This window comes from Alligator sinensis, unplaced genomic scaffold, assembly GCF_000455745.1.
Source record: "Alligator sinensis unplaced genomic scaffold, ASM45574v1 scaffold210_2, whole genome shotgun sequence".
NCBI classification, from domain to species: domain Eukaryota; kingdom Metazoa; phylum Chordata; order Crocodylia; family Alligatoridae; genus Alligator; species Alligator sinensis.
The window spans coordinates 1,797,709-1,809,786 of record NW_005841946.1 but is presented as its reverse complement, the minus strand read 5'-3'; the positions used below and the strand labels follow the sequence as shown (position 1 = coordinate 1,809,786).

The following is a 12,078-nucleotide window of genomic DNA, read 5'->3' as shown; positions in this document are numbered from 1 at the left end:
CCCCAAAGTTTGGTGTTATCGGCGAACTTGGCCAGTTCGCTTCTGACTCCAGTGTCCACATCATTAATGAAGATGTTGAACAGTATGGGTCCAAGGACAGAGCCTTGGGGGACCCCACTGGTCACAGGACACCACGATGAGTGACTTCCATCGATTACTACCCTCTGGGTCCGACCCCGGAGCCAATTTTCCAGCCAGCGGATCGTGGAGGACCCAAGGCGACAATTGGCCAGTTTCTCCAAGAGGCGATCATGGGACACCAGATCAAAGGCTTTTTTGAAGTCAAGATATATGACATCAATCTCTTCTCCCTTGTCCAGGTGATAGGTCACCTGGTCGTAGAAGGAAATGAGATTGGTCAAGCAAGACCTACCCGCAACAAACCCGTGCTGGCTATCCCTTAAGATGTTGGCGTCGGCCAGTCCATTAAGGATGGCCTCTTTAATAAACTTTTCTAAGATCTTCCCCGGGATAGAAGTCAGGCTGATGGGCCTATAGTTAGCCGGATCCACTTTCCTCCCTTTCTTGAAGATAGGCACCACATTGGCCTTCTTCCAGTCTTCGGGCGCTACACCAGAGCGCCAAGAGTTTTCAAAGATCCGTGCTAGAGGCTGGGCTATGATGCTCGCCAGCTCCTTGAGTACCCTGGGGTGTACCACAGGAGATTGGAGATTTGGCCACCGCATCAGGCTAAACCTCTGCCGAATCAAATCAGGGACCGAAGCTTCGCACAGCCCTAGTGCACAGCAAGACTGGAAAGCAAGACTGTGATTGCACACACATACTCTCCTGCCCAATTAGAATGGTCTGATAAGCCCCAGGCAAGCAGGACATGTCTGCTTTTGCCTTTATCATTCCCAGTCCAGAATCCCCTCCCCTCGCAGGGGGAGCTGTGTGGGGCAGTTCCACCTTCCCCGCACACATCAATTTCTAGGAGACACAATGCAGGATCAGACCAGGAAGGACTGTAGCAAGAGCAGACACTCCTACCTGGTTTAGGTTTATCTGATAACTCTAACAGCACCAGGAGCGCACACATGGGCTACAGCTTTTCCCAGTCTGGCTGTACATAAAGCGCATAGGCCACTTTTACCTGGCCACAGCTGTGGCAACACCCAGGTTGAGAGCCACTGAGATAGAACAACAGTGGCTCTCAAAATCGGGAGTGCAGCCAACTTCAAAAAACGTGTGGAGGAGTCTACTCAGTCTAAAAAGGTTGAGAACCACTGAAATAGCTAAACAAAAAACACAACACAACACAGCACAACTACGGAAATTTAAAATCTGATTTTAACTGAACACTTGTTAAAAAGCAGATTAAGTAGGAATACTATTTATGTTGTTCTTTTGTTTCCTGCATTTCATTCCACCTAGACAATGAAGACAGACCAGTCTATTTTGCTTTGGGGTTTTCATGCAATGAATACAAATATAGAAAAATAGTTGCAAACCCTATTTTGCTGACATATATTAAACAGGTCATAATTATTCATAATACTAGCTTTTGCAAAAAGGTTTATATTTACCTAATATTTTGAACTTAATTGCTTGATAGTCTTTAAGGGGCAATTAAGTCTTTATACAAGAAATACAGCACGGAACTCAAACAAAGTTTAAATGCAATTATTAGATATTGCATGAACACTAGGAAAAAAAAAAAAAAAAAAGAGAGATGGCATTTTATATGTTCAAAAAATATGAAACATTATACGAACCTCTAGGTGTTAAAGAAGCTTGCTTTTCAACTTCCACTTGCTGTCTCAGGTTAGCAGGAATATTGTTGTAGATTCTTTTGTAATGATTATACACAGCAACTGAAAGCACTTTCTTGGCAAATGACTGCCCAACAACATACTTGTCGAGGTAGTTATAAATCTGAAAAATAATTCTCTCTTAATTTCCACAACACCTGCACATCACCTATTAGAGTTAAAAGCATTACATGGTGCAAAGATACAAAGTTAGCAGGGGCCAGGTTAAAACTAAACAACCCATCCCTCCACCTCAGGTTCTGAGGCATCCAATTCTGAAATTCTGTGTACTTAAATTAAACTTCAAGACTGTGAATCATAATATGCATTGGGCATAAATGGAGGCTGAACTCAACCTGTTGTCTAATAGTGTTCATTTACAAATTGTTTCACAGCTTATGGTATCAATCAAAAATGTACAGCTGGCTTCAGGATACCCAGTACTTAAATGGAATTATATTCAAAATAATACCCTGCCCTGTAGAATGCAATAGCTAAAATTGAATCCTGGCAAACTAACTGTCTTTTGGGTTTGTTACAACTGCACTTTAAATTTTGATACGGATTTTATAAAGCAAAACGTTCCAGTATGCAAGGCAATAGTCTAATATTCAAGGTTCTAATGCAAGGCAGGCTAGTTGGGTGAAATTAAGAACCATACTTTTTTCGGTGGAGGTGGCGGCTTTTGCTGGAATGCCAACTTCACAGCTTCTGCTGCCGAGTCCGGCTCTTTAATTATGCTCTTTTTGGAGTCTGCCTCCGACAGCACAACGAAAAAATGGTGACATTTTTCACACTTCACAAAACGAGTGGAAGCTGTAAAAAAAGACAGAGAAATTCTTCAAGCAATATTCATTCAACTTGATGGTTGCATGCTACATAGAACTCAAAAGATGTCTGTAAGAAAATATTTTGTAAATTCCCTCCTTAGCCTCCAAGGTATATCCAAGATTGGCAAATGCCAAATCAGGAGAGACAAAAAGTACAGTAAATATGCAGCATTTACCTAGTGCTTTTCATCTGCTTACTTCAGAAGCTTTACTGTAAAATCACCAGACAGTGGAACGTTATACAGATTGGTAAATAAAGCACTGTACCCAAGATGACACACAGCACAGACAGTACGACAGGTGAGAAACCAGGTTTCTCTTTGTTCACAGATTCATAGATTGTAGAGTTGGAAGGGACCACAATGGATCATCGTGTCCGACCCCCTGCCCCTGGCAGGAAAGAGGACCGAGGTCAGATGACCCCAGCCAGGTGACTGTCTAGCCTCCTCTTGAAGACAGGACTGCTATCTTCCCAGCATCCCCCCACTACAGTACATAAGCCCAAGCAGCATGAAGTGTAAGACTATACAGAACCTAGATGCAGGGTGAAAAGGTCCAGTGACTCAAGGGATCAGCAAATAGGCAGCTCTTGTTGGACAGGCCTGAGCTACTGAACCACATGATGCGGATCCACTATCACAAAGCCCATATAAAGGGAAAGGCAGTAAATAGTGGCCTGAACGACATGAGAGTAAGAAAGTGCCATTTGCTTTTATTCCTCTTTGTGCAATTAAACCGACTGCTGTAGAAGGAGAGAGCTGGGGATCGATTTTCCTAAAAACCAAAGGATACAAAATTTGGTTCAGTGTCATTATTAGTCAACTTCAAGTCCATAGTGAAAGGTGTTTAGCTCTTAGTAGTATGAGTAGAAGGAGGAGTAGTTTGATTTTCCTTGTCTAGAGCTCCCTTTTAGTTACCACTTCAGAAAATAACTGCCCTGTTTTCTGGCCTTTTTTCAGAAGTCATACTAAAACACCTAAGAAAATAATTTCTTTCTTAAAAAGAAACGTGAACGCTGCCTTTAGTAACTAGTTCTTCAGCAAACAAAGAACCATTCAGAAACATTATGAAAATGTCTGGACCAGAAGCAGCAAAGCTATTGCCTTCTTCAGAAAGGCCGAGATGAAAACATCTACAGGAGATGCCAGTAAAGAACAGAGACATCATCCAAATTAATTGTTCAGTTCTTGCTCCAACACTGGAACATCCTGTTAAAAGACCAGTACCAAATAAGTGCAGCATGACCCGTTTAAACAATAACAATTGCTCTGTATCAAGTGACCATTTGAAAAATTCCATGTTGAGTCTCTGAAGTTTTAAAAAACTTTAAAAAAATAATAAAGACTTCATAGTTCAATTCTGGCCGACAGCAATAACCAAACCCATTTATTTACGCTTTCCACAGAGCAGATGTCAGCAGGAGCAAATCTGATATGACACTTGCACGTTCAAGAACTCCACTGGTGGATAAATAAGACTAGTGGTTGGGATGCTGCTACACAGTGCTGTGGCAATCATGCTGCTCTTACAGCTACTCCTTTAGGCAGAATGAACAGAGGAGCTGAAACACTCCAACAGTCGCAGCACAAACTGTTGGTACCGGAGTAGAGGGAGTGCAAGAAAGACACTCCAATGACAGTTTGATTTGGTGCCGCCATCACAAGGAGAGGTTTTGCCACTGCACTCATTCACAATATTTGGGATATCTGACTGACAACCTGTGTTATAGGGACTGTTCTCCAGGGTGGATAAAAATCAACATTAAAAAAAAAAAAAAATCAAAACAATCAGATTTTTTTTATTAAGATGTTTAAAAAAAATAAACCTATAAAATGATAGTTTAAATTTAATATATGTTAAAGCTCAAAGATATCATCATGGAATTGGAATTATAACTTCTAATTGTTACATGAATATATTGTCTCAAGTAGTATAAATTTTTAGAACTTTTATAAATGGGTCACAACAGGCCATGGTATATTAGGGGCCCAATCTTATGGGGTTCCCAGAGGGTCCTCTATAGATTAGTAAAGATTCAAGAAAACCAGTCTACCCAATGGGACTCAGTGCTCAGGTTAAGCATCCCTTTAAGCATCTCCGTGATGCTTAAGTTTCAGTTCTCAAATTGGATTTGTGTCTGCAGAGATCACATCCTTGTTAACAGCAGGATATGGAGATGAGAGATAACAGACCTGATTACCCACCCAGCAGCTCTCTGCAAGTTTGTGTACACAGAATCAAGCCCTTATTTCTCCTTAAAAGTGCAAAGTTTCAAGAAGTTAAATGAATAGAGGATTGTTGGTGTAGATCTGAGCAAGGAGAAGGAGTCTGGAGATAAAGGCAGTAAAACAAAGGAGAAACATTGTGAGCAAAATTTTGTTGAAATCACAAAATATTCCGTAACAACCACTTTGCAGCAGCTGCTCTCAAGCAAACAGGAGGAACCAAGCTAACTCTTGAGAACTGGCTTAATCGGATGATAATTTGTGAACAAAATCATGACAAAATAGATGGAATTGTCATAGCCAAAGTTCTCAACACTGGCCTAAAGAGAAATTAAGAATGTATGCTGGCTATCCTGAACCTATTTCCATAGCCTTGAACAAAGGTTATATAAAAAAAACAAAACAAGAATCCACTTTTTGTAGAAAACATTAATTAAATCAAGGCTTCCTGGCCAGTGATTTACAGTGATATAAAACATGATTTAAACCAATGTGATTTAAATCAAATCCACCCTGCTGTTCTCCCTCACACGATACTAATACTTGGCACTAGGGTCACAATACATACAGTGGCTTTCTCTAGGGGCAGACTGGACATGGAGAAACAGAAAATAAATGAAAAACCATTAAAAACAAAGCTACTTGTATTTTATGGTGCTTTTTGCTGGAAGGAATGCAGGATGGTTTTACAATCTAATTCTCCCACGATCCCTTTAAGTCAAGGGTATCAAACATATGGCCCATTGGGCCCGTGTACCTAGTCCCCTGGGCTACCAGAAGCTGAGGGGGTGCAGTCTGCTGCAGAATATGGGGCCCTCTAGCCCCATTGCCCATGGCTGTTGCGCGCAAGATCGGCTTGTCATTGCAGCTGTCCCCAGACCACAGTTCCTGGACCCGCTACTGTTCCCTCCAGTCCAGCCATCACCAGACCTACCATCACCACAGTAGCCATGATTTCGAGGACACCCGTGGTCCATGCATCCAGACGGGTGAGTTTGGAAACCCTGCTTTAAGAGAACTATTTCCAGCAATGCACATAGCAAAACAGAAGCACAAAGACGTGTTTCTCCAAGGTTGGAGGAAATCAATGGCAGAGGTGTCAAAAGATTATAATGTCAAGAAGCCTGATACTATGAGCACAGTAAATTGTAACAAAGGAAAATAAGATCGCTTTGTTTCCAAGGCAATGCTCAGTTTTAAATGCAAAATGACCTAAGATATTAGAAACCTGTGGGAAAAAATTCCTTCTGTTGCAGGCCACTGTGGAAATGCTTCAGACTGTGAAATGGAGCACAGCCTGTTAAAGACTGAAACCACCAGGTCAAAACGAGGAAAAAAAAAAAAAAAAATCAATCAATCAATCACGCAAAGCAGAGCATTTTGCACCACCCATTTCACAGAAGCATACATTTTAACTCCATCCCTCAGGACAGAGGTAGAAATAGAACTGATTGAAAACTGATAGGACATTTCTCTGCCAGAGAATACTAATTTCTTGAAAGAGAAGCATTTTACAGAAGGGAAATAGTTGTTGAAAACGATGCAACTAAGCACAGGCAGGTTTCTACCAGAACTCTTTCCACCTTCCTGTAGGCTCAACCAGTCAGCTTTTCTCAGCCTCCTAGGGTCTGTGGTACCACAGCAACACCTATAATAAAATTTATAGCAACTATTCAGGGGAAGGCAGCTGTGATATGGAGAAGAACTGTAACAATTCCAGCAAGCTGCTAGCAGGTCTCGGAGCATATCTTCTTTTGGAAACACCATGTGCTTCTGAAACGAACATTTTAGAGAATTTCTGCTTCATGGGAAGCAGTGGCAAGTTTGGATTAAAGGTAAACTGGAATTAAATCAAATTCCAAAATGAGGCAATTGTCAATAATTAGAAATCCCACATTCTGATCAATTATAGCTATGGGAAACGGTACAAATTTCCAGTGCCGACAATGTCATGTTAACAAGTACAGCCAACTTTGTCACTTGCCTCCAATTTCAAACTACTTCACTGGTATGAGACGGTCTGCAAATGTTTTTGATGGAAATGTAAGCAGTGAAAGCATGGAGAAAGAGGCTGAAGTACTTGATGCCTTTTTTACCTTGGTCTTCATAGGCAAGGGCAGCTCCCAGACTACTGTGCCAGGCAGCACAGTTTGAGGGAGGAGGTGAGCAGCGCTCAGTGGTGAAAGAACAAGTTAGGGACTATTTAGAAAAGCTGGATGTGTACAGATCCATGGGGCCAGATGCAATGCACCCAAGGGTGCTGAGGGAGTTGGCTGATGGGACTGCAGACCTGCTGGCCATTATCTTTGAAAACTCATGGCAATCAGGGGAGGTCCCAGACAACTGGAAAAGGGGAAATATAGCGCGCACCTTTAAGAAGGGGAAGGCAGAGGATCCACCTCAGTCCCTAGAAAAATCATGAAGCAGATCCTCAAGGAATTCATTTCTAAGCACTTGGAGGAGAAAGTGATAAGGAACAGTCAGCATGGACCCACCAGGGGCAAGTCATACCTGACCAACCTGATTGCCTTCTATGATTAAATGACTGGTTCTGCAGATGCAAGGAAAGCAGTGGGCATGATCCACCTTGACTTTAGCAAACCTTTTGATATTCTTGCAAGCAAGCTAAGGAAGTATGAGTTGGATGAATGGACTGTAAGGTGGAGAGGAAGCTGGCTAGATCATCCAGCTCAATGGGTAGTGATGAATGGCTCAAGGTCTAGTTGGCAGCCAGTATCACGTGGAGTGCCCCAGAGGTCGGTCCTGGGGCTGGTTTTGCTTAATATCTTCATTAAAGATCTGGAAAATGGGATGGCGTGCACCCTAAGCAAGTTTGCAAATGCTACCAAGCTCTGGGGAGTAGTAGATATGCTGGAGGGTAAGGCTAGGATTCAAAGTCATCTAGACAAATTGGAGAATCGGGCCAAAAGAAATCTCATGAGGTTCAACCAGGACAAGCTGCACTTAGGATGGAAGAATTCCACGCAGCACTACAGACTTGAGACCAAATGGCTAAGCAGCAGGTCTGCAGATAAGGACCTGAAGGTTACAGTGGACAATAAGCTGAATACAAGCCAGCAGTGTGCCCTTGTTGCCAAGAAGGCTAACGGCATCCTGGGCTGCATTGGTAGGTATGTTGCAAGCAGGTCAAGGGAAGGGATTCTTTCCCTCTATTCAGCACTGATGAGGCCACACCTAGAGTACTGTGTCCAGTTGTGGGCCCTCCATTAAAGAAAGGATGCAGAGAAGTTGGAGAGAGTCCAGTGGAGGGCAACGAAAATGGTTAGGGGGCTGGAGGGTAGGGCTTCTGAGAAGAGGCTTAGAGAACTGGGCTTATTTAGTCTGGAGAAGAGAAGACTGAGGAGGGATTTAATAGCGGCCTTTAATTACCTGCAGGGTGGTTCCAAAGAGGATGGAGCTGGACTGTTCTCAGTGGTGGCAGATGACAGAACAAGCAGCAATGGGCTCAAGTTGCAGCAAGCGAAGTTTAGGTTGGATATTAGGAAAAAAACTCTTTCACTAGGAGGGTGGTGAAGCACTGGAACAGATTACCTGGAGGGATAGTGGGATCTCTAACTTTGGAGGCTTTTAAGGTCCAGCTTGACAAAGCCCTGGCTGCAATGATTCAGTTGGAGCTAGTCCTGCTTTGAGCAGGGGGTTGGACTAGATGACCTCCTGGGGTCCCTTCCAGCCCTAATTTTCTATGATTCTATGGATCTTGACTTAGTTTCACACTGCCATGGCATGCTGGAACCTACAAATTGCAAAGGTATTTATTAACCGTGTGCAGTTGTAAGGTGAAGTCCTTGTCAAATGAACAGAAAAGCACTTTTCAAAAGATATTTGCAGAAACAAAGCAATAGCGCACTTTTAAAACAAAACAAAAACACTTGAAACCATTCTGTGATTCCAAGCACTCCAAAAAATTGTTATGGAGAAGACAACCCTAAGGAAAAAGGGGCAGGAAACATTAATTTAAGGGTGTTTAAGCACACTAAATCTTGCTTTGGAGGCTGGGAGAACTGACAAAATGGGGTGAAGAAGAGGGCAAAAAAGAATGCCGATTTTACAAAGTGCTTATATCCGCAGCATTCAGCCAAAGGCATTAAAGTCGTACAGTTTGACTCCACATATCAGGCTTCAGCTTTATCTCACTGAGCGAAGTTCTTAACACAGGACTCCTCGCTCCTCTGTGCAACCTGACATAAGGTTGGACAGACTGCTGCATAAATGAATCAGAGCAAAGTCCCTTTATTCCTTCAAAGGAGCAAGAAAGAGGGTTGGAACAGCAAAGTATCACAAACCACTGTGTACGGTTGGCAGCTTTATGGGACAGAACATTATGACCTTCAGCAGATAGCCAGGCTGTCATTTCAGCAACCAACAGCGCTTTACTCCTCTGTTCACTAATGAAGTAGTTCTCCAACTCAAATTGCATGTTAGCATTTCATTTCTTCTAATCCTTTCAACACAAGGGGAGGGGGGGCGGGGAGTAATTTAGTGTTTAAAGAGCAAAACAAAATGCCAAGGAAGTCTGTGTTTTCCTTCGTTTCCAATGATGTAATTAAAGCCCTGAAGGTTTGTTGTTGTTGTTGCACAAGTGACATTACAGGCTGTTTCACAAAACACAACCAACTCTTAATACGCCCAGAACTGGAACCTGTAGGACAATTCTGACAAAGCCCAAGAGGCTTAGAACATAGCTTGCTTGCTCGCACCCACTCTACATTCAGATAAACCCTGAAAAGAAAATAGAGCGATTAAATATTAAAAGTTGTTTTAGTCAGGGAGTAATGTATTCAATTTGATCGTATGAATAAGAAATGGGAAAAAGTATGAATATGAAATAGGAAAAAGTGTTTAGGTCTCAGAAGGAAAATGCATGATGAGGGAACAAAGGAATATTTGGAAAATTAAAGCAGCTACACCTGATTTTTTTAAGTTCATAGTCACCAGGAATCCAACTACTGCTTCTACCTAATAATCCCTAACCAAAATGAAAAGAGTCTACTCTTACTTGTTGCACTTTGTGTGTAATTAATTGAGAACAAACTCTTTAAAAAGACACTTAAAACACCAAAATCAAGACGAGTAAGAAATTATAAATATTCAACTAATTAAAAAATGGATATTCTCACATTTACTTTGACACATCAGTGCCTATAAAACTTCTACTAGCAAGGTAGTGGTAGCCCTGTTAAAGCAAGGTAATTTTTTCTAGTTGTAAAAGCCTCATAACACCAGTTGAATTCAGAGCAGGTAATACTCTTGATCTGGTCTTCTGAAAATCAAAACTACATTCATTTGTTAAGCCTATCTCCCCTATTTGAAATGTATAATTAGTCTCCTAGTTGCATGTTAAAGAATCATCAGAACACTGATGACACCTTAAATCAGGGATGTCAAATATACAGCCCAAGAACCTGATCCAACCCGTTGAACCCTATCAACTGGCCCACGATACTGTCTGTGGATCTTGGAGTGGCCCCATATGCTGCACGCTGGATCAGCCCCCCATGCTGCATGCAGCGCCTACAACAAATCAGTCCAGGACATGTGCTGCATAAGGTGCTCATGTGGGGCCAGTCTGAGAAGTGCGCTGCACATGGTGCCTGCACTGGGCTAGCCCCACACACTGGATCTGGCGCACAGAGCCAGTCTGAGGGCCCAATCCAGCTTGTAGGCCATTCCTGTGCCACCCACTTGGCCCTGCAGGCTGGATCAGTTTCACACCCCTGCCTTAAACTGTACCTGAATTAACAGCCTGAAAGCTTGCTAGTGAACGGGGCAAGGATTTTTTGTGCTATATTTTCTGGACCTACTGTATAGTCAGGAGAGCTGTTGGACAAGCTTTCAGGCATCAAGTGCCTTTCCTCAGGTTTAAGAAAGAGGCAGACACAAGTTGTGCTAAATTGCAGAAAGAAGACTCCATGTAAATGCAAACAGTCTGCTTGAAGGGATGGAGAAGGGCAGTGACCTAGGAGTGAAGAGGCGTTATCAGGAGCTATTATAAGACAAAAGTAGTGAAGTAAAATAGGAAAATCTAGATAGTGGCAGAGGGAAGACATATTTGAATACTTCAAGCTGAAAGCACAGACATCTCAGTCAATAGGTAACACAGGCAGAGGAAGCCATGCTCAGACCATGCATCTGCTTGTTCCTGGGTCTCTTGAAGGCAGTCAGCTAGATTAAGAAATTTTCCACCACTTTCACTGACACCCTTTCCACAAAAGCCCTGCATATTTACTGTGATATAGCAGATGTTTGTCCAGTTTTGTACTTAGAAATTCAGAAGTACTGATCACTCACAGAATCGGAATGAATGGGAGCTCATTACTCCCAAAAGTCAGGCCACTTACAAGCTGATCCCTTGCCTGTCCTGAGAAATTAATATAACAGCAGGGCAAGTTACTTGTGTTGCTGGTACAGGCACTCCTCACTTAACGACCGAGTTCTGTTCCTACGACTCAGTCGTTAAGCGAATTGGTCGATAAGCGAGGAGCCGCCCCTTACCGACCGCAGTCGGCCCCCAGGGAAACAGCCGGGGATGGGAAGGCGCTGGCCATGGCGGCGAGTCCTGGCTGCTGCCCGCCGGGTGGATGCTTCTCCCCCCTCGTGGGTTCGCGGAGCCGGCTGGAGGGTGCCAGGCTCAGCTCCACGTCCCCCTCAGCTTGACGCTGAGACGCCGCGCTGCCGCGACGCCGCGCTGCCGACCAGCTCTACAACTCTACGGAGAGCTGGTCGTAAGTCCGCGCGATCGTTAAACAGGTAGGTCGTTAAGTGAGGAGTACCTGTATATTAAGCCCATGAATGAGGCTTGATTACTGTAATTCCCTGCAACTTTTCTGTTGGAAGTTTGTTCAAAAACAGCGAGCAAGTCCACTCATCAGTTTCTGCAACTGCTGTATTAGATCCACCCGTTGTTCTTTACAATGGATTTCAGTTGGCCTTGTTTTTACAGCCTTTACAACAGCATTAGAGCTGGCTAGACTAGAGACCTCATCCTTGAGCCTTACAAAAACAACTTAATGAAGGACACAGTCCAGTTTTAGAAACTTCAACAGTACTACTTAGGTAAGCTGCATATTGTGCTTTCACTGTGTTGGAACTTAGAAAATGTATTTACCATTATTTATTCAATTTATATGCCAGCTCTTTCCAGCAAAAGCTCAGGGCAGCTTACAATAAGAAAATAGAACAACTTAAAAATAGCAGAGACAAGAGATCAAAAACAACTGAAAATGGAATAGGAATATCAAGATAAAACAGATA

At 42.9% G+C, this 12,078-nt stretch overlaps 1 protein-coding gene across 2 annotated transcripts in view; it reads right to left on the bottom strand.

The window, feature by feature from the left end:
* CLPX (caseinolytic mitochondrial matrix peptidase chaperone subunit) overlaps window positions 1-12,078 on the bottom strand; it is a 40,732-nt gene that overhangs the window by 19,533 nt on the left and 9,121 nt on the right. For both annotated transcript variants that reach the window (XM_006020074.3, XM_006020075.3), the window contains 2 exons: window positions 2,413-2,567; window positions 1,716-1,875 (listed from right to left, as the gene is read on the bottom strand). In XM_006020074.3, the coding sequence (XP_006020136.1) occupies window positions 1,716-1,875; window positions 2,413-2,567 (315 nt within the window). The remainder of the gene's footprint in view (window positions 1-1,715; window positions 1,876-2,412; window positions 2,568-12,078) is intronic.